This window comes from Caloenas nicobarica, chromosome 7 (genome assembly GCF_036013445.1).
Source record: "Caloenas nicobarica isolate bCalNic1 chromosome 7, bCalNic1.hap1, whole genome shotgun sequence".
In the NCBI taxonomy this organism is placed as follows: domain Eukaryota; kingdom Metazoa; phylum Chordata; class Aves; order Columbiformes; family Columbidae; genus Caloenas; species Caloenas nicobarica.
The window spans coordinates 33040083-33063131 of NC_088251.1; the positions used below are offsets into that span (position 1 = coordinate 33040083).

The 23049-nt window shown below is 43.2% G+C and overlaps 2 protein-coding genes across 2 annotated transcripts; both read left to right on the forward strand.

Moving 5' to 3' along the window:
* Positions 1–956: 956 nt before the first annotated feature.
* On the forward strand, positions 957–18498 carry NRBF2 (nuclear receptor binding factor 2). Its single transcript, XM_065639181.1, has 4 exons — positions 957–1133; positions 14102–14186; positions 15767–15807; positions 16974–18498. Exons 1-4 carry the CDS (start codon positions 1080–1082, stop codon positions 17688–17690), a joined length of 897 nt encoding a protein of 298 aa, XP_065495253.1. The 5' UTR covers positions 957–1079; the 3' UTR covers positions 17691–18498.
* On the forward strand, positions 2918–9363 carry LOC135990842 (protein zwilch homolog). The gene is given in 3 exon segments (XM_065638944.1): positions 2918–3014; positions 8182–9253; positions 9255–9363. Coding segments are annotated over 3 exon segments (1278 nt in total).
* Positions 18499–23049: the final 4551 nt, after the last annotated feature.

Consider the following 23049-nt stretch of genomic DNA (forward strand, 5'->3'; position numbering starts at 1 on the left):
TGCCATGCTCCAAAGAACTCATGCCATCCTTAGTTGCACCAAAGAAAGTTATACCTAATCCCTTCATGGCAGTTTTCTTCTCTATAGTCTTCATAAAACACAACATTGTAAGGATAAGTATCATAGGGCTCATTAAGTTAGCTGGTGAGCTTATTTGCCGTTCAAGCGCCCTGCTTAGCTGATCTTTCTCAAGAAAGTTTATTTTGAATAATTATTACCACTATCTTGCACATACACGGTGACATGGCACTTTTGGTATCACCGTTACTGTCACCTGCTCTCACACAGTGCAATTCCTGCAATTCCAGCAACAGCTGTTCCTTCTGCCCCTCACGGAGAGAGCTGAACCAGCCACCCTTGTGACAAGCTGTGTGCCCAGGGCTGAATTAACAGCCCGGACGCTCTCACCGTTGCTCGTACCGGCTAGCGCAGCTCGGGGCAGGCGCTGGTGCTGTCCCTTCGCAGCGGCGGGGCTGCTCGCTGTCCCCGCGGGCCGCCTGCGTCACCTGACACCGGCACCGACCTCGCTGCCCTGCCGCGCTCCATGGCCGCGCTGGCTGCTTTTTTCCTCACAGAAACCGCACGCATCTACAGACCGACGACCTGCGCCACACGCAGCGCTGAATAAAAGGGAAAAAAAAAAAAAAAAAAAAAAAAGAGGGGGTGGGTGTTGAAGAAATCGCGGTTGAGTGTGTGTCCCCCTCCCCCGGGTGCGGCCGTGCCCCGCCGCGGGCGCTACCTCTCTGCCTTTTGGGGGCCGCTCGCCCGGTCCCTCGGACCGAGCCCCCTCTCCCCTCAGCGGGGGGGCCCGCGGGGCGCGAGAACGGCCGTTGGCGCGGCGCGAGGACGGCCGTTGGCGGGGCGGGGCCACGAGCGGCGCCCGTTGCCCCGGCGACGCCGCCCGGGTCTCGCGCGACCCGGAGGCTCTCGCGCGGCGCCGCCCGGTACGGGCCGGGCGGAAGCGGCCGCCGTGTTTACAACCCGCCGGGGCGGGGACGCGGGAGGAGCGGCGCCGGGAGCCGGACCGGGCGGTGGGGGCCGGCGGCACCGGGAGCGGCGAGCAGGCCGCCTCCGCGCCCATGTGCCCGCAGCCCCCGCCGTCCATGGAAGTGATGGAGGGGCCCCTCAACCTGGTGAGCGCGCGGCCGCGGGGTCGGGGGGGGCGTCCTGTCAGCCGGTCCCGCCGCCGCGCTCGGGCCTCAGGCGGCGGCGGAGAGAGGGTGACAGCCCTGTCCTTTTACCGGCGGGTAACCGGACGGAGAAGCGCCATTCGAATAGCAAATAGGGCCTTTTCCGCTCCCCCTCACCCCCCCGCACCTGTTCAGGGCTTGTGCCAGGCTCTGCCGCGGCCACACCGGGCCCTGGCCGGCCCGCAGGGGAGCGGGGCCGAGCGGCTGCCCCGGGCTTGAGGCGGCCCGGGGAGGGCAAGCTGTGGTCGCCACGGTCCGGTCCGGTGGCTGAGGAAGCGGTGGGCAGGGCCCGGCGCTGTGCGGGAGAACCGGACAGCGCGGGGTGCCCGCAGCGGCGCGTTTGGGCTGGCGAGGGGGCAAGGTGCCGAGTCCAGCCCAACTTGCAACCGCGAGGGAAGTTCTGGAAGGAAACGTTTAGATGACACAGGCCATAGCTACGCGAGTTTAAAGAGTTTTGGAGACTTATCAGGACCCACTACTAAATACTTCTTTTAATTTCGGAAGGTGAAATGCTTTAAGATCTTAAATCAGTAATTACTCTGCTTAAACCAGATCTCTAAGGAGCTTTAAGTGAAACACAGATGTCTGAGAAATGCATCTTCACAAAAGATAATCAGATTTTAAATAGCCTAAATTGGTACCTTTCTGTCACATAGACAAGATCTAGGGTCAAGGACAGTTAATTCTCCACTGCCTTGTGGGTTTGATCCAAGCTGTATCTTGACTGTGCCTCAGATGCAGTGATACACAGAGCATTCCCTTAGAAGACTAGCTTTGGTCCAGTAGTCCAATTAACCAGGAGCTGCCCACCAGGAACACAGCTGTAGTGCTTCCAGGAATGAGTTTGATCCAGAAAGTGTTGAGACATTGCCATGCAAACCTCAGAGACTTGTGTCAGTTTAGTTTTTAATCAAAGCTTATTTACTCCAGCATGGTGTCAGCCCTGACAAACCCTTGCCTGCTGTATACAGAGTCAGATATTTCTGGATTGCTCTCTGTATTTTCAGAAATCTTGTAAAATTGGCATTGCAGACCGGCCATGGAATTAGGGCTGACAGTATAGCAGGAAGGTGATCTATTTAGATCTGTACCAAGGGTGCAGAACTGCTCTCGGTACGTCTGCATGATGTTGTCTCAGACTTTTTTCTCTCTACACTGGAAGCCTGATTGAAATAAGGAACAGCAGGAAGAAGAAGGCTTTTATAACTTGTTGATATGATGGGTTTAAAGTCAGACAAACTTGCAGCACGGTGATGCAGGAGGGATAAACTATAGCTGTTTCACATACACTGCAAAAACCTTTTTAAAAGTAGATCTAGTGCATGAGCTTCTAAGGAGAATATAATAATTGAATATTAACTAGTAGGTGGCTGAAAGTAGCAATTTTGTGACAATACAGATATCACCAGTTAGTAGTGTTTCTTCCTGACACGACTTACTAAGTGACAAGAATATAAATGAAGCCTGGTTGATGATCCTCTGACCACAGTAGGAGTGTGCAGTTACCACACCTGTCATAGTGATAGATCAAGACACTTCTGCATAGCGGATGATACAGGAAAAAAGTTGCTTTATATAGTTTTGTACAGAAAGTTATGAAGTTGCCTGCGCATATATCCCCACTTCCTTTTAAGAAGCATCCTATAATACAAAAACTTTTATTGAAACTGTTGCAGAATGTAGTCATGGATCATCTTACATAGAAAAATGACCTGTCTTTTCAGGTTATGTCAAGCACCATGAAAACTCCTCATGACAAGAGCTTGAATGGGTACAGTGCCATGGTTAGAACATGCATACATTTTTACGATGACATGAACAGCAGTAACTAGAGTTTTGCAGAGCTCTTCTATACACAGGCCCTCCCTGCAGCTGAGTTTCAGATTTGTAACAACATTCAGGGAAGGTGCCAACCTCCAGTATAAGAATGTTCATTTAAGTTTTTGATACTATCAAGTGTCATGTATTTCACTTGCTTCTTCTATAAATCTCTTACTTAAGTCTAGTTCGTGAGGATTAGAAAAGCACAACTTTTTGCAAAGATGCCAAATCATCAGAGAGAAGGGGGGGAAAAAACCCAACCAACCAAACAAAAAAAATCCCTAATCTACAAAGTGGTTTTGGATAGACTAATTGTTAGGCTTATTTATCTGCTATCAAAGACTTAAGTACATTTTCCTTCTTTCAGTGTATTATGGCTTGCTATTTTTTGTGAAATTGATTTCTCTTTAGTTAAGGCATTTCCTTAGAATGTGCTATAGTTCTTTGTACTGTAAAACTTGTTCATTAGTTGTGTATTTGAGCATCTAGTCTTAGTTACTGTAAAGCACAGATGCTGTCCTTATTTTCCTGGGGAGCTGATCTGACAAAAGAAGAAATCCTTAGTAGTTTTGCAGTATCCTAATGTCTCCATTTCTCTGTCAGCATGTAGCACATGGTCTGCACTTAATCACTTGTATTGATGGCTTTCAGTTTCAGTTGTTGTTTATATATTTGACTGTTTGCTTAGCCTTCCTAATTACAGGTGGTATGCCACACCTTGTTGTATTCTGCTGACTTCAATTACATTATTTTTTCTACCTTCTGAAATATACATTTCCCTCAAAATAGTATTTTATCTAAGTATTTGGATCTTAATTAATGGGTTAAACTATCAATAATATTTCTTTTTCTTAAGTGTAGTTACGTTTTGGTTTCCCTAATTCACTGATCTACTTCTGTAGATGGCACTAGACAAATACTGATTTGCTTTCCAGATCTGTTAAAAAAAAAAAAATCCACCACTACAGTGGTTTTTGTTTAGTGGAAGTTTTAATTGTTGACCTTCAGGTCTAATGCCTTCAATGAGGAATGGACCTGTCTTTTTAGAATTTGGGGTTTAGTTCTTCAGACTCTTTTTTTTTTTTTCCCCTTTTAAAGTTATTCTTATCTTTTTGTATAAATTCTGTGCCCTTATTGCCTGCTTAACAAATATTCATCCTGAGTCTAACCCTATAATTCCTTCTTTTAACCTTTCTAGGGCTTGTGCTACAATACTGACTGCTGATTTGATTTTTTCCACTTCGCTGTCCTCAAGGTATTCACTGTATTCAGTGATTCTTCGTTTAGGAATAAAGTCAAACAACTTTTCCAAAATCTGCTGCCATCTTTTGAGTTGTTAGAGCCATGGGAAGGTGTTTTGGGGCAGCCCTGCTACTTGAGAATTCGTTTTGTCTTTTCCCTTCTTCGCTCTCCACACTTAGTGTGTTGTATGCTTTGCAGATGAAAAACATCATCTAATCTTGAAAGAATGTGTTAAAGTCCTGATCCTTATGCTTTCACTATTAAGGAAGCTGGTTCTTCAACCCTACAAGTAAAATATGTAGGTTGTGCTGTGGAACTTAAAACTGGAGTGGACTAAGTGCAGTCCCTGCACTGGCAGGTAACCATATAGCAGATGTCTAGTCCAACTGAACATTTGTTTCACACGTAACCCAGTGCCATAAACTAAGACATTTCAACATTCTTTAACAGATTAAAACCTTTTACTGCAAAAGCATGAAGTCTCATAAAAAAAGACACTCCATAAAAAAGTGCAGTTAAGAGCTTCTCTGTGCTACCTGCTGTAGGGGCAATTCCTGCTGCCATCTGGGTTTAGGCAAAGGATTCTGATCTCACATCCAGCAATAATTTTAACCTTAGGTATAAGAGCAGAAGATATCAGTTAAGAAGCACAACAGTGCACTGCTGACCACCAGAAGCTTAGAATTAACGCAGTAAAAATATGAGGCAAATAGTATCAACCTCAAGAAGAGACTAAAAAGGAAGCTGCTTGTTGAATAGTCTGACACCCAGGACTTCCACTCTGCAGATTTTACTTTAATACCTCAATATCTTCCTATAGAATATTTGTTAAGGAGCCATACCACCTCTATCTTGTATTCTTCCTACAAGGTAATAGCACTTTGTATAGTTTATAATAAAAACCAACCCAAAATCTGGTGAATATCTATCGCCTGTAAGTTTCTTGAAGTGTAAGGGACCCAGCTTAAAGAGCTGATTTTTTAATGAAAAACGGAAAGCACAGACCAGTGGCCAGAGTGAAAATAACACAACAGAATGTGTACTGCAAGAATCTCATATAATGGAAGCTTTCAATGCCGTAAGCCATTCCAGTGCAAGCCAATCAATGACCTATTTGAAGAACGGGTTTGGAAGGGAGGCAAATACTGCATCCACACAGGGGAAAATAACAAGCAGAATAAATACACAATATGGAAGGGTAGGAGGAGAAAGTAGAAAGCATCTATGAAAGTTTACCAGAGACCAGAGGATTTAAACCACATGGGTGAATATGTTTGAGACCTAATGCCAAGCTGCGCCTCTGTTACTTTGACTGGAAAAACAGGAATATTGTGTTAATCTACAGAAACATCCACTGAATCCAGTTGGTTTTCTTTGATTTTTTTTTTCCTAATAAAGCTTAATCTGAAAGCTGCTATACTTGCTCTTCCAATCTAAAATGAAAAAAAGAGAGGCAGATGCACTCAGTTCTCAACTCAAACTACAGAAAACAAGCTTTTAGGTAATAAAAGTGGAAATATCATTATATACACATGCCTAACACAAAGTCTGTTTTTACCGTGGTGGTGGAAATATAAGATGCGAACCCACAGAGGCAGCAGCATATCTGAGAAAAGTGACTGAGGTGATGCATCAGATACTCAGCTGAACAGCCAGATCAGTAATAGTCTCCTTAGAAAAGCTCAACAGCATTGTATTCAGTCATATAACCACTGTTAAAGCACAATACAAAACTATTCCATGTTACACATACACCACCTTGCTCCCAGTCAATAACATAATTAGCCAAGCTGGGGTGGTTGACAGAAGCATTATTTCCTCACTGGCATCCGTGCAGTTTGGGTACCTACCAGCAGTGCCTTTCTGCTACATCACACTGGGATGATGTGTGTCATTGAGTTGTGCAGTTCAGCTCTGAGTAAGCGTACTCAACAGTTCAAAGACCCAACTCACAGAGGCCTGGGGAGGCAAGAGACTGAAGTTGGGATGAAGTCTTTCTGCCACGCTCATTTGAAATTGTCAGTCCTGGAATAGTTTGTTTACTGGACCATTTGTTGTGCTGATTCCATTGTCCCTACTGAGGGATAGCTCGGTGGCTGTAACAGCTTGAGCCATGTGGTTTAGGGCTACATATAGGAGTGAGATTGGTTTTGTTTATTATCAGGGCAGTGGGACCGTTCTCATTTAGCTCATAACCTCCAGTTAGGAAGGCTTGTGTAGTACCAGCTGCAGCACTGTATATGGGAACAAGAAAAGCATTACCAAAGCTGCTGAGAACTGTAGGTAGACAAAATGGTTCTGACAGGCAAGTTGAAGCATTTAATGCTTTTATCGTACTAAACAGATGAAAAGGAAGAGGATGGGGTTGATTTGACTATGCATTAGGTAAAAGGAGACCACACCTTAATAAAGTTGCAGGTGATCAAGGAAAGAACTGCAGTATTCCTGTATGGGGTTTTGAAGGCTCCACCTAACATGAGCAGTGTGAATGCGAGTTGGTGTCATTCCAGATCTCTTAATTGCATTTGCATGGTGAGGAACTCAGACTAACCGTTTTATCTTAAATTTGGAATAGGTTGGGAACACACACGTAGTCAATTAGAGCTATTTGGTGAATTAATGTTGGTTGCCTAAACAACTGGTTTCTTGTCTGCCAATCTATTTAAATTCTAATAGTATTGCTTACAAGCAAGTTGAACTTCAACATCTTTACAGTTCAATACAAAGTGAGGAGTCTGTTAATATTGAGAATACATTCTCATGAGCATTTCACATACTCGTTTTGCTCTATAGTTACACTCACTTGTAATTTACAGTTGAGTCATTGTTCTGTCAACCTTGCTAAGTACTAGCTTTCAAAGACAGAAAATTGAGATAACATGTGGCTAGTGGTGTTGCTTGAGCAGCCACAATGAGTTCTGCCATTTTTTGTTTCTCCTTCTCTCTACCTTTCTCTACAGAACACAAGGAGTATTTTTAAGGAGGCTTGCTTCTGTTGATAAAGCTACACATTACCATTTCTTTAGGTTTAGTGGCACATATTTTCCTGTTATTTAGCATGTTACAGTAGAACTTGCTATTATTCTCACTTTTAGTGTAAATGCAGGCATTTTTCCATAGTCACCCTGAGTCTTATTCATCATGATTGCACTTCAAAAAAGATGGCCATTATTTATTCTTGGACCTCTCAGGTTGTTTTCCATTTGTATTCTCTCTTAGTTCCATTTTTCAATGTGTATGCAGACATATGCATTCAAACCTCTCTAAATTTTCAATTTCCTGTTAAGAACGGGTTTGAAAGAGACTTCTGTGTCTAGTACTGACCAAACATTTGTGCAGTGGAGCACCACCTCATCCCACCCTTTGTGGCCTGCTGTTGTAAACATCCACACAGAAGATACTTAGCACTCTTTTGTACCATACGGAAGCAATGCAACCTGCACTTCACAGTATCACAGAATGTTAGGGATTGGAATGGACCTGAAAAGATCATCTAGTCCAATCCCCCTGCCAGAGCAGGAACACCCAGATGAGGTTACACAGGAAGGTGTCCAGGCATGTTTGAATATCTCCAGAGAAGGAGACTCCGCAACCTCCCTGGGCAGCCTGTTCCAGTGTTCCGTCACCTTCACTGAGAAGAAGTTTCTTCTCATATTTAAGTGGAACCTCTTGTGTTCCAGTTTACACCCATTACCCCTTGTCTTACCATTGGTTGTCACAGAGAAGAGCCTGGCTCCATCCTCCTGACACTCACCCTTTACATATTTATAAACATTAATGAGGTCACCCCTCAGTCTCCTCTTCTCCAAGCTAAAGAGCCCCAGCTCCCTCAGCCTTTCCTCATAAGGGAGATGCTCCACTCCCTTCAGCATCTTCATGGCTCTGCGCTGAACTCTCTCCAGCAGTTCCCTGTCCTTCTGGAACTGAGGGGCCCAGAACTGGACACAATATGAGCTTCTTAGAGCTCCCTCAATAGAGGACACAATTGGCGGCTCTGAAAGCAATATATATGTTGATATGATAGGGAATACTGTAGATAAGATTCCGGAGACGCCCCCTCTAACTTCAGCTGCTACGCTGAATATTATGCTGGAGTCTGGGGACCCCAGAAGTCCTGTCTATCAGGTGTACAGAGAACTGCAGTTCCTCCTTGCTTTGGCTGAAGGTTTGAAGATGGGTGTGATTGAGTGGCCTGAGCCTTTGGAGTCTGAATCAGCTGTTGAACTGGTCCAGGAATTTCTGACTGATTTAAAGAGGAAGATGGATGGATATTGTACATCTGGAAACGGGAATGAAACTGAGAAAATCAAATCTGACACTGCTGCAGTGGGCAGTTCAATAACATCAATTTTTGGTGAGCAAGACCTGGATTTTGCTGAACAATTGTGGTGCAAAATGAGAAGTGTCAGTTCATATCAGGAGCTGGTAGAATGTTTGACACTGGTCATAAAATCCTTGGTACATGGTGATATACAGCCCTAGATTCATCAAAGCAGTAGCAGTTCGCTGAGTAAATTGGTTCAACAGTCTTATCATGGAAAGATAGAGACGGTTCCCCTCAGTGGCATCACTCCAATTCAAATGCTTTTGGAGGTTGGTTTGGATAAGATGAAGAAGGATTATGTCAGTTTTTTCACAGGCCAGGAACTTGCAACATTAACCTACTTGGATTACTTCATTTCCACATCAGTTGATCTACAAGAACAAGTTCATCGTGTTCAAAAGCTTCACCGTATGCTGGAAATAATGGTCAGCTCTACAGTCTTGTTTCATCTTAAACATGAGAACCTCTTCCTCTTGACACAAATTTGCATGAAGTATTATAAGGAAAACCCTCTAAATGAGAAGCATGTGTTTCAGCTGCCCATCAGACCAGCACTTGTCAAGAATTTCTATCAAAATGGTCAGCTGGAAATATGGAAGGTGGACATAAGCGGTGGGCAAGGACCGAAGGAGGTTAAAACAACATGGCAAGTTAGTACTAATCTTCCAGTTGAACATGACATCAAACAATACAGGTCTCTTTTCAGATTCCACAGTTAATGGAAGCCATGAAGAAAGAATGTATTTTATTACACTGGCCCAGTGCAGTCAGGTGCGTTTCATGTAGCTGTGTGTTGCTCTCCAGGCAGGCACTAGACAGATACAGTAAGGGGAAAGATCAGTTTTATCTGTGTCCCAACAGTACATCTAGAAACACTTTGTGGTTTGAAGGAGCACTTGATGTCTGACTCTTCCCTTCTCCCATATACATTATTCGAAAAATGGCCCTATATCCTTAAGGAAACAAATCCCCAAATAGATCCCTCATCTCTGAAAAAAATACCTTCATCTTGGCTTTCAGCAGTAAGAGAGCATAGGTATTGATCCTTTCTGGCAAAGATAACTGGCATCTACAGTCTGTAGCATGAAACAGATGATGTGAGCAGCAACTTCTTTGCAGTTAGCTTTCCTCAGGCCCCATCATTTTAGCAGCTGGGTTTTCCTACCTTTATTTGTAACTTTATTATAGTAACTAAGGCACTATAATCTGTGCTTCATAATCATATTAAAATATATTGCTTTCTAGAGAGTCCCTTACAACAAACAAAGGTGGCTGTAAGCTTAATGTCTTGTGCAAGGGGCTTTGTCCAGTGAAGAGCTGTTCCTGTTAGAGGAACAGGGAAAACCAAAACATCCGGAAGACTAGCTATCTCAGCTGCAGGAGAACTGTTGCAAATTACTGCTCCTAGGAGAGGGTAGTAGACTTACCCTATTTGAAAATGAGTAGTACTACATCTACCTTTTAAAAATATGTTAGAATTGAACAGGTTTTTTTCTGTTACTCTTCCTTCTATACTAGCTAGCCGTCAACTAGAATCATATGGGAAAAGCAGCAGCTTTTTTTCTTTTATTTTTTTCTTCCCCATCCCAAGCCAGGATGACATCCTTAAATCCTTTAAGTTGTAATGGTGCACGGAGAGAAAACTAGCATTTTTATTTTTTTCATTTGAGCGAGTTATAAGAAATCTGGCAAGTGGCCCTTATGGCTTAATTTCTCATGGCCTGCAGTCACATCATTGTCTAGTTTATCTTGGGAAAAAAACAAGTTGGGTGTTAATTTTTGGGCTGCTAAAGAAACCTCTAGGCAAAGAGGAAAGCTGCATTGCTGCTTTACAAGGTTGTTTGATTTTTTTTTTTTTTTTAAGTTCTGTTGCTCAGAGATTACGTAGGCAATAGTTTGGGTTAGCTGGGTGGAGAATCAAATAGGAACATTTCTTTGGAATGGTAGTACAAACAAGCACAGGTGTCATCCCTTAACATCTCAGCTACAGTTAGAAATTTTAAAGAAAGCTGTCTAGCTTACCTGCTTCCATAGGTGATCCAGAGTGGTTCAAGTGATGCAATAGGTCACACACAATCCCTTAAGAACCAAATATGCTAGAGCAAGGTGAGGAAGCTTTATAGCTTGGTCATCCTTCCCTCACACCTGCTTCCTCTTACAAGAGCCAAGTTGTTACACCTGTCCATTTGCCTACTGGGAAATCCTGCTTGTCTGGATTGGGAGGGACATCTGCAAGTAGTTGTTGACCTGCTTCCCCCCTTCAATTCCATAGCTTGTTAATAAATGATAGTTATTCTTACACCACGTTCCACATTCATTTCCAGCACTACACCTGGAAGAGGAAAGATAAATCAGATATATAAACCCACTACAGTTATGCAGCATGTGTTTCTGTAATCAGCAGCAGGACCAAAGTCAAATTGGTCCTGTATGAATCTGTTGTGAACGAGCGTAGCAGCTCCAGGATTGTCGGTGTAAACACCTTCCTCTAGCATGACATCAGACCAGGGATAAACTTGAGAGCCACTTTTTTTTTTTATATATAATAATATAGGACAAATTCTTCCATTGCCAGTTTTATAATGGGATACAGGCTACTCCGGCTTCAAAATAGATTTGCTAACAATGGTTGGATACTGTGTGGCTAAGTGTAACTGAGCACTAAGAAAAACCAGCAGACTAGACAAGAAGTAGCAGCTTATCCACGATACGTGGCTATTAAGCATCCAAGTACTTCTGCTGCAGATTCATCACTTGCTGCGGGGAACCAGCACCACTAATTTCCTCAAACTGCTGGTGATGAATAATCTACTTTGAAAAAGGGAGAAATTCCTTGGTCTTCCACAGTCAGCTAATTGGAACAAATACAGAGTGGAATAAATGAGCAAATATTTCCTTGTCAAGCTGGCAGGAAAACATACAAAATAAGGAATTCCACCCCCCGGACTGGCTGCAAATCACCTTGCTTTCTCACTCAAGGCTGTGCTGAAACTGATTTTTCTCTGCTGCAGTTTCTGTTGTTTCCACTGGGGAAGTCTGTTGCTCTGCATCAGATTAAGATGGCCTGACATCTATATATTTTGATGTCAAGCAAGAAAGGCATTTTGACCTTGCAATTAGAAGATCCTAGCTTTTCGTTTTGCTAGCGTCTCCGGACTGTTGTTTTCCTAATTTTATTCACGGTCTAGCCCAACTTCTTCAGACTCCCTTCAGCTTCACTGGGAGTTAATTGAGAATGGAAATAATTTAATTGCTCAATCAAATAACAACTGACTGTCCTCAAATGTTCTGCATGTGCCTAAGTGATTTGAGTAAGGTCATGCTCCAGTAGTTTAAAACATATGAAAATAACTGTGAAAACAGACTCAAATTCTTATAGGTAGAAACTAATAAATGGGGCCAGTCCCCTGGCTTGTTGAATTGCTTCTTTAGCTCTTCTGTCTCTAGCTAACCTATTTCCTCTTTCCCTGTTTTTTTAGACCTGCCCAGCTAGTTTGTAGAAGCAGCTGTATCAGTACTAATATATAGGAAAAATTGTTTTGCAAGGAGCTAGCTCAGGTGTTTTTATGTCTTTGACATAGCTAATTTGTAACTGGATGAGCTGCCATGAATAACCAAGGAGATGGCTCCAGATGAGCTGATACCATTTGTTCATTCCTGTGGGAAATGAGTTTATCTTTCTGTCATTTGTAGGAGTCCATGGAAAAAGACCATAAAATAGATGATTTTTCCAATACAAAAACACTTCCTCTTCCGAGATTATTTAACTTCAGGACAGAAGAAACAAGGAATGCTGACAGTGCTCTGAGAATTGAATGGAGGTGAAGAAGAAGAAGAATATAACCAAAATATTTGTTGTGTAGAGTCAAAGAGCTGTGGTTAGTGGTTGTTTTGTTTTAAGAATGCTCCATTGGAGCCTATGAAAGCAGTTTTAGAAAAGCCAAATGTCTAAACGCAGTGATATAACTGTTAGGGATTGCTTAAGAACAGCTGTTGCCCAAAAGAGTGTTTTCTGTAGAAGTCATTCTCTTTTGTGGTGTCAGAGCTGCTAAAATTCTGGTAGAAAATGGAACTTACTGTAACACTGTAGGTGATAAGTCAGTTTGGAGGACAAAGATGACAAATTGCCCTGCATTTTTGGAAGTTTTTTTAAGTGGGCATTAGTACAAGTTTCATGTTAGTTCTGATAGAATTGTGTTACTGTCCTGTTTGGATTATCTGACCTTTGATGCTTCTACCAACGCTGCAGGAGACAGAGAAAAGTGTTAATTCCATAAGGCCTGTAGGGAACCAGCCATTCTAACATCTTAGGATATGGACAAATATGCTCATTTTTACATTGATCCTGGAACATGCTTAAATTGAGTTGGTGATGTGTATTCACCAAACATCTCAAGTCTGATACATCTTATGCTTTTATTTGGGTGAAGGGAGGGAATAGAGAATTTGTATGTGTCAAAAACAGAATTAGAGAAGCAGATTTCAAGGCTTTCAGCTCTGTTTCCCCTACAGGTTCAGTCAGCATAGGTTTGATAAAGGCTTTATTGAGAAACAGTAACCCCAAACAAAGAAACAGGCAAACGTTCTTCAGAGTCATAACTGTCGTGTTGTTTCACAGTCAGTGCCCAGTACCTAGTGTCTGTTTACCTTAAACTCAACATGTGGTAAAGCAGTTGTGAATAGTCTGTGTTACTGACAGTCTCGCCAGTTAGTGATTGTAGCTTTTTATGTTACACAGCTTGTCTTGGAGGAAGTACCACGAAATTCATGTCTTGTAGTAATGACAAAAAGACTTGCTTTCATGAATGTTGCAGTGCTGGTTATGCAATACTGTTTCTCAGTAAAACATATGCAAATACTTGCATCTGTTGCTTGATTTCAGCAATATCCTTAGTCTATCTTAGTAGTTTACATTAGTGGCTTACAAATAGTAGTATAGACTCAACTGTTGTACAGCAACAATGTGACTTTGGTATCTTTGACCATGGCTGTGATGCTTCCATTAATCGGTGTAAGCTGCAAACAAAAAAAAAAATCCAAAGATCTCTTGCAATTTCTTCACCCAAGAGGCAAGGCCTTTTGGGCTTGGGGCAGCAGCAGATGTCAAACCAGCTGTAACGTAATTCAGATATCTTGAATTCTGCTAGATAAATTGGTCCTAAATACTTACAGCCTCTCATAACTTCTTATGGCCTACAGGTCTTTTTACACGCCTACATTAAATGTCTGCCTATAAAGGAGAATATGTACTTTCTGAGGAACAGCTTCAAAAGGATTTTGTTGTGTACACACCATCTTTGCTGCATTAGCCAACCTCACTTCTTACCTGTACAATACAGTTTCTTGAAAGGTAGTATTAAAGAAGAAATCAAATTATAAAGCTTGGAAGGGAATGGGAGATCTGAGCCTAAAAGCCTGAGAATCGGACTCGGTACAGGTTTCTTAGGTGTACTGATTACTTCTAAAATGGATATAACTACTTGTCAGTTAACCCTCATCAATGTAATGTTCTTCTTATTTTAAGGCTCACCAGCAGAGCAGAAAAGCAGACCGTTTGTTGGCAGCAGGGAAATATGAAGAAGCAATTTTTTGTCACAAAAAAGCTGCTGGTGAGTAGGTATTTCTCACATTCCAGCTCTTAAAATCAGTTTCTAGATTTGCATGCCTCATGTAAGTAGAATATTTAATTACTTGCAAAATTTTTATTCTTAAAATGTTAATTTGGTTTTCAGCCCAAATTAAGCATCATTTTGGAAACTTTTTTCTAATACGAGTGGCTAAAGACAGACGTTTCCAAAGTTGTTTTCATTGGGGAGGTTATCACTTCAAAGGCAGTTCTTGACTCAAGATGAACCCAGTACCTTGTGTCCAGCACAAACTGCAGTTGGGGACCTGCTGTAACCTAGTTTCACTTTACACTTTGTATTTTCTTCGCTGCTTTCATAGCTGAAGTCACCTGCTTTCTCTGTTGATAAAGGAAATACTTAGACAAATATTTGCTTACGAAAGTTTACTTACTTCCCTTTCCTAATGATTGAATCAATACAGCTAAGAACAGGTGATGAGCTCAGCTTTCCCAGGACTCAAGCAAAACAGCAGATTGCATCGCAGGCCTTGACCCTGCGATTGACAGCCTCTCCTAAGTGAGACTTTGTGCTCTTACCTGTCCATTTAACTAGTCATGCTCAATTATTTGTGTTGGAGTCCCTCAGCTGCCTGACAGCGCAGCAACTGCTTGGCAGAAGAAGAAAGAGGACATCTTAATTGGTGCAACAAGTAGGACATTTCCAGTGACAGGGCTTGTGTGGAGACAAAATAAGTGGCTACTCCGAACATTGTAACCTAGATACCAGGTGTTCTCGCTTGCCATTCAGAAATACTAGAAAACCTCATAAAATGAGAAACTGATCATTTCTTTGGTATTTATGCATACTCAAAGCAACGAGGGATAGTGTTTACATTCTAATAGGCAGGCTTTTCTTATTGGTTTCTTTCACTTCATATACCAAGACAAAGCCCAAAACTGCATTGCATGATTCTTGGTTTTCTTTGTCTGATGATTCTATGCCATTATCTTAAATCCTTCTGAATATGGTTAAGAATTTCTTATACACTGTCATTTTCAGCACTAGCAAGATATGCTCAAAGTCTAAAGTGCTGCTCTGAGTCTAAGCCAGCGCGTTTTTGGGTTTGGAGTGGAAGTTGATGAAAAAGGTGGGGAACTACAGACTATACCTCTTCATCAAGAATATAATTTAAAAGCATGACTTCATAATACTGGTGCGCCACAGGCGAGAGGATTTTGCTTACTACATTTTGTCTTAAAATGCTTGTATGTTAAAAGTCTGGTCCTCAGCTGTGTTTCTTCCTTTCATGGGAAAGTTGTTTTGAGATTTTCTGGAAATAGCTGCTGTCCTCCTCTGAAAAACAAATTGGAACAAGCCGAGCCAACAGGATGCCATGGGAAGGGTGTAGAGTGTATTACATGATCTTACAGTAATTTTTTCAGATTTTTGAAAAACAGCAGGTGTTTCCAGCCACTGTAACTTGGTAAATACTTTGCCTCTGGACTGCTGCTTTTATGTGGGGATTCAGAATACAGAAGCTCTGAAGCCCTTTCTTAGTTTTTATGGAAATGTTCAAGTTTTGTAACCCTGTCTTAAGTGTTTATCAATTTTCTCTTCTGCAGCATACCTTACAGATGCTATGAAGCTGACCCAGTCAGAGCAGGTGAGACCAAAATGCAGCAGACACAAGAATTTGCCATAGCTCTGTTGTGTGCCTGTGTGTCATATTGTGCCCTGACTCATCCTACCCCTCTTGGGCATTAGCCTCTGCATAGTTTTCTGAACCCATCGTAACTGCACCAGGAGTTTTAGAAGTGCAATGCTTCCAGTCTTCCTTGAGTGTTTTTCCAAGTTTACCTGGAGCAGGGACAAGAGAACTACTAACCCATCCAAGGGCTCTTCTACTATGGTTTCTAGTCTGCAAGGCATCTTCAAGTAGGTGATAAAACTAGGTTCATATTTAACTCTTGCTGTGAGGCACTTAGGCTGTTTTGCTGAGACACAAAGCTGAGCATCTCATCTACAGTCTGTAATTTTGGTTTCACTCGTCCTGACTGGGGGATCTCCAGAATATCAGCCCTACACCTTTCCTTATTCATTGCATAAACCTATCTGTGAATGTAGTAGTATAGTCTGCTCAGCACTTCTATAGCATCAGGCTTTGAGTTAGCCTGTATTATTGAAGCAAATAACCCTTGGAGATCCAACATCCGTCTTTCCTTCAAAGGGTCATTCTTGTGGAAAAATTATAGTCTCTTACCCAGGTGGTTCCTGTGAGTTATTAAGCACCATGCTACCCCCTTTGTTAAATATGGGTGAATCACTTGGGACCATGTCTGGCCTTAGAGCACTTTTCTGCTTAGTGTTGGGTGTTATTAATATGTCTACACAGATAACGTGACAGAAGCGTACAAATAGTTTGTATTACTTAGTTAAAGTGTGGCTGTGCATGCCAAGTGAATCTCTTCCTTATGGGTGTTGGTCATAGGTCAGTTAAATGCCTAGTGCCTCCACTCAGAGGTATTACAGCCTGGTTAGTGACTTAAAAACAAAACCCAACCAAACAAAAAGACCAAACGTTAACTCACTCCTTCGCAATACCAGCAGTTATGCCAAATTTGGGTGACGTAGCTGCATCTGTTGCATTGCACAAGCAGAGAGCACTTCTTGTTGGATTTAGTATCTGAATAACAAAAGCGCCTCCCTCTCCCTCAGGCATGCTGTGATGCTATTTATGTAAATATTTATGTACATGTAACTTTACATGCATGAATATTCAGATGGGATAAGGGATCACCAGTTAAATTGTTTAATCTTGTTCTTACTCAGGCTCAGCTATCACTGGAATTACAAAGGGATAGTCACATGAAACAGTTACTGCTCATCCAGGAGAGGTGGAAAAGGGCAAAGAGGGAGGAAAAGCTGAAGGCCCAGCAGAATGCTGACAAGGAATTAGCTGCACATCTTCAGACTTCTCATAAGCCATCTGCTGAAGACTCTGATGATCAAAACATATTGGTTCCTGTTACTCAGAAATACAGTCCTTCCACAGAGAAACATCCACACGATATTCAGAGTGTCTTTGACAGGGACCCGGATACACTATTATTTCTGCTTCAGAAAAAAAAGGAGCCGGTGGAAGCATGTATTGGGAGTAAAGCTCCAAAAGATGACAAAACAATAATAGAAGAGCAGGCAACCAAAATTGCAGATTTGAAACGGCACATAGAATTTCTTGTAGCAGAAAATGAGAGATTGAGGAGAGAGAATAAGCAGTTAAAAGCAGAAAGAGCTAGACTCCAAAAATCTCCAGTAGAAAAGGAGCTGGATGTAGATGCTGACTTTGTTGAGAAGTCAGAGTTGTGGGGTCTGCAGCAACACTCAGAAACTACTTCTTCAGCTGCAAGTTGGCAGAAGTTTGCAACAGCTGCTGGGAAGGCAAAGGACATTCCAATACCCAACCTTCCCCCCCTGGACATCCCGTCCCCTGAACTCCCTCTGCTGGAACTCTCCGAAGATATACTGAAAGGACTGATGAATAGTTAAAAACCAGGAAAAGTGCTCAATGTAGTTACCCGCACTAAGAAAAGGGAAAACCACCAGGACAATGGTGATCTGAGAGCAGAAACATCTTAACACAATCCTACTGTTGGAGAAAAGGCATTAAAGCAACTTTGTTACTGTGAAATACACATCATATCTGATCTACTTCATAAAAGTTAAAGGTACCATAATCGGTATAAGATGGCAAGCTCTTTAGTCTTTCTCCCAGTGTTTCAAACCAAATGACTGCCTGGAGAATGTTTCAAGTAACACAATCCTTCAGGGTTTTAAAGTATGCTATATGTAATCGTTATCTATAATGCCATAAATGATGGTGCAGAACCTAACTGTTCTGGTTGCCAGTTGGCTGCCACTTCATATTGAAAAATGCTTTCTAGCATGAATTTAAACTGTGCATTTCATTATGCATAACTTTGTTAATTCAGATACAGTGCAATTTATACACCTCCTAGATGGATTTATGTGCCACGCTCTATACTCCTGCGCATGTTAACCTCAAGTCAGGAGAAATTTTAATTTCCATTCTATGAAGGAACCAACCTCTTAGTTCTGTTGACGAGGTTTTTTTTGGAGGGTTATCTGTTTACATAACTAATCAGGGTGCATCGAATCTAGCTATTGGTTTCTGTATAAAGTGACATTGTTTAAAAAAGAAAAGTCTGTGCTTAAGGAAAAATACCCTTTTTGTTTTCAGTGACGCATGAATGGAAGTCATTCTAGCTGGCAGTATTTGATTGAAAAAGAAATTGTTTACAGCTTAACCTGATTCAAAAAGGATATGAAAATAAAAACCAAGGTGTTTTGACACTAAACATGTGTTAAATCTCTACAAATGTTGCAGAGCATAGAAAACAAATTAAGATTCGTACTAACAGTGTAAGCACACACGTACAGCTGAACTTCTGTTTTCATCATCCAGCAAATAAGGGAAGCTGGGCTGGATTCTGAGGGCCTTGCCTATAGGTGCATTGACTTTGCTGGTCGCTGCCTGCTGACACCTGCAAAGTGCTGTACACCCCAGGGCGTGTTGCAGTGTGTAATGGGGCAGTAGTTAACTTCAGCTGTTACTGATTGATGAAAAGTGTTAAGTGTTGCAAACGACCCCATTTTAAGTTATTCTTGTGCTGTTACAAGGTAAGCTCCCTTTCTAAGGGTACATTTTTCTTCCAGAATAGACCTGGAAGTGCAGCAAGAACACCTTACTGCTCTGCAAATTCTCCCCTTACCTCTGTATACCTGGTGTTTCCTGTGCTTGCTTGAAGGAGAATAGGGACTGGAGGCTAGAAAAAGCCTATAAAGGTAAGACAAGTTCATCAGAGGAGGTCCCTTGTGCTGAAGTGTAGCGGGAAACTAATCTTACTGGGGAAGAAAAAAAAAAGTTATTTTTCGGTTGGAGCAGTTTAGCGGGTGGCCCCACAGAAAAGCTGTGGTGAGGTGACCTGTTCCAGGTCAGCCCCCACAGAAGGGCACGTTATGTTCCCCACCGTCGCCTACCTGACTGGCTGTTACAGGTGACGAGGCAGGGGAGCACGGTGTTTCTGTTCATGGAGGTAAAGCAAAGAAAATCGTATGTGCTCACAAGAAGGAAATAAAATCATTTAAGCACCTATCCCACATCACGCCAGGGATGATAGCCCAGGGCTGTTTGCTACGGACATTTCAGCTACCTCTGCTGAAGAGTCAGGATTCTGCAGCGGTGGGGTAGGGAAATTGCGAACTCTACCTCCTGTTTTTAACTGTCCCTTCATATATAGCTGCATAAACAAAGCCCCAGATCTGAAGGAAGCTCCTCTGTAGGGAGATAGCCAAGCAGGGGCACTTTTGAAAGTGATGTTAAAACTTTTCCCTCTCCTGCAATGCAAATGTTTGTTTGTTCTTGCAGTCTGCCTGCTCAACGCGTGGCTGCTGCTGAAATCAAACTCCAGGCAGCGTGGCCTAGCACCAGAGTTTCCCACTGCCATGAGTGACGCAGGAAGGAGAGCAGGTGCAACGTTCCCTTTAACAGACTAGGAACAGTAAGTAAGGAATTCTTCAGTCTGAATTCAGAGCTAAGCAGTTACACAGTCCATTTAGACAATGGAAGGTTGTATAGAGAATACTCACCGCTAGAGGACAAGTTTTATGGATGTATAGTTATAAATCTGAGGCCATTCCTCTCCAGTGTCTGTCAGCAATTAGTTTACGCCCCAACAATTTAAAACCGGTTTAAATTATTATTGCCTTTCGGCTCGTTTGAGTTCCAGCATTGTGAAATGATAAAAAGAAACCCCCGCTCTTCCTTCCCTGCACCTCTGGCTTAGCTGGCGTTATTGTTTCCCCAGCTCTTCCACGCTCCCTTCCACCCACCGGGTGCCGTTTTCCCCCCTCTCCCGCACCAGAGGGGGTTCCCCGGCCGTGTCCCCGCGTTGGGCGGCTGCCGACCGCCACCTGGTGGGACCCCCGCGCCGTGCGGGCTCCGGCTCCTGAGCCGCTTTCCCTGCCCGTGCCCGGTTCTCGCCGTCCGCATGTTAACCGGCTCGTTCCCCGAGCCTTTCCAGAATAACAGGAAGAGCAGAACGATGTGAATACCGGGCAGAAAGTAAGCCGTTTTGCACGAACGATAGCAGCGACAACAAAGTGGTAAGTTGGTGGTGGTCACGGGGCACGTAAACAAAGCCTGGCACGATACATGGAAAGATTCCCACAGGCAGGGAGGGTGATCTGTATTGTTTTCTACTGCACAGAACTAAAAAATTCTGTAGTCCGTTATTTCAAAGCGTCTCACCAAGAACCAATTTTAAACGTGGACAGGCACTGACTTCTATTCGTAGGCTTTGCTTTACCACAGAAACCACTTGTCTTGGAACACAGATACATTATCTCTGTTGAATATAGCCAACATATGCTTTGCAAAAAGACATTGTAATTACCCAAGCTCTGGCTATATCTCCACAGAAGGAGAAACCAAAGAAAGTCAACTGGGAAGCAACGTGGAGTCTCTTGAGAATAAAATCTGCAGACTGTACCACCAGTTGCTACTTACAATGACAACTAAAACCAAAACACAGAAGTGTTGGGGTTTACATTTTGGTTTTATATTCAGGGAAAAGAGATCTTGTGACCTCTTCATCTGACCGCATTTTCAGAAACTCTGGCCTTGAACTCCTGTCAGCAGCAGCTCTTTAGCCATCTGCAGTTCTGGTGACCTGTTTCCATGGTGGGGTCTACACCCCGTATAGGCTGCCTTTCCCACAAAAGGCTGGACCAGATGAGCTTTCAAGGTCCCTTCCAACCTGAGCTGTTCTATGGTCCTGTGAAAGCAGGCTCGCTCACAAAATAGGTGAAGAAAAGCAAGTACAGCTGCAACACCTGATAAAATCCCTTACTGAATTAGACTAAAATACAGTGGGAGACAAAATCAGTTGGTAGAACTGTTCAGAAGTAATCAGAGCGGTGTGACTGCCACAAACCAGGTATAGGCTGGGCAGCATTTGCCAGACCTTTCAGGCCGAGTATGTGGCCCATGGAGTTCAACTATATAAAAAGAAGTTCAGCTGTATGAAAAGAAGTTCACCGCTCCCTAAAGACTCAGAGCTATGGCCGTCTTTTCTTCCACCTCCTCTCTCTCCCATGTTTGTTTTACCAGAAGTAACCTGAACTTACCCGGGCTTTTTGTCTTGTAATCATTTCAAGTGTTCCCTCAGGCCCATTTGCTGCAGGAGTGAAGGTATTACTGAGATCAAACAATATGAAATCCTGAGAGCTGTGAAAATACAGGATTTCCTGCCTCAGAGCTACTAAACCCTACTCTTTAATTCCACTAAGGAAGCACAGAGCTACGATAAAACCACATGCCCTGGGACTGGAAAAAGGAACAGGCATCTGTGTTGAGAATATGTTGTATTGGTGTGGTTGGAAGGTACCAGAAATGTTCACTTTGAAACATAACAGTAAAAAATCATTCAGTCTATCACTTCACTTTAGAAAGGCCCATGTATAAAATGCAACTGTTTGCACACAACGCATCAGGTAAAACATGTATTTGATTTGCTGTGAGGCAAGATTTTCCTAGCAGCTATATATAGATCATAACTTCCTTTTCAAACCCTGCGACAACAAATGAAAGACGTGCAGAGGTTAGTTTGTGTGTGCTGTGAACACTGCAGACCATTTGCTCCCTGGTCAGAGTTTCCTAGGCCGCCCCGCTGAGATGGAAAGAAAGGAACGTGGCAGAGGACACTGCACCAGAGGAGCCCCTGCGCCACCGAGTGCTCCCCTGCCCTCCTGGGGCACACGTATCACGGGAACGCAAAGGCGGAGAAGGAAAAGCCGCAGGTCAAGAGGTGGGGAGCAGGAGCACAGTGGAGAGCTGACACCCCGGCAAGGAGGGGAAGGCACAGCTAAGGCTTGGGCTGGGGGTCACAGGAGGGAGAGGCAGCTCATTCAGCGCGGATGTGGGGGAGAGCACAGGCATCCTGCGCGGGAAAGCGGCAGAAGGGGCGCCGGTGCCTGGGAAAGGAGGAAGGAAGGGAAATTCCCAGTTAGGGGCGGGGAAGGCTGTCAGCTGTGAGAGCAGGAGAGGGTACAAACAAAATTACCACCTACCGAAAAGGTCAGAGAGCATGAGAACGTAGCGCTGATCAGACGGGGGTTCAGTTCACACACACAGATCTGAGTGATTTCCTCGAAGCTGTAAGAGTAGAATAAATAGAATTTAAAAACAGATTGTTATATCCCCCTACATCTGACCTGCATAATGGGGACCACGGTTTCACTGCCGGCACTTCCAGCAATCCAGTAACTGCCGTTTCAGCTAAACCACATCCACAGCCCGCCAGCCTTGCTGAAATACTTCAGGCCATAGCAGCCCTTTATTGATCGCTAATTACTTACAACAGGAAGAAAACTGCTGTGGTCATTTACAGCAGCACAGCGGATGGAGATGATGATAAGGAGCTGGAAAGGGGTGAGGGAAGGAGGGGGTGTGTGGTGAGCAGGGTGTGCAGTTTTGATGATTTTGAGACATGAGGTTTTGACGGACAGAAAAAAAAGAGAGGAAGAGTTTCATGGAGAGCACAGCAGATCAAGACAGAGCTTGGTCTCAGTAGGAAGGTGGCAGATGACATCGTACCTCATATTCTTGTTCTGTGAGTTGACAGTCTTCCTGCACTCAAACAGCTTCAGCTGATCTCATCGAATACTTTCAGCTGTATTACAATAGTTGAGACTGTAGACCAGAAAACCTCCTAGAGAGTCCTTAGGAAGATGGGAAAAATATGCCCATTAATGCCTCACAGAACATGGAAATGGTCAAGGGGGGAAAACTAACCTGAAACCAAACCAGCTCCCCACAAACCCCTCT

Bases quoted from the DNA above. Each gene is read 5' to 3' on its own strand.
- NRBF2 (XM_065639181.1), top strand. From the start codon at position 1,080: ATGTGCCCGCAGCCCCCGCCGTCCATGGAAGTGATGGAGGGGCCCCTC. The intron at 1,134-14,101 runs GTGAGCGCGCGG...TCTTATTTTAAG, and splicing joins TGGAGGGGCCCCTCAACCTG to GCTCACCAGCAGAGCAGAAA. The intron at 14,187-15,766 runs GTGAGTAGGTAT...TCTCTTCTGCAG, and splicing joins TTGTCACAAAAAAGCTGCTG to CATACCTTACAGATGCTATG.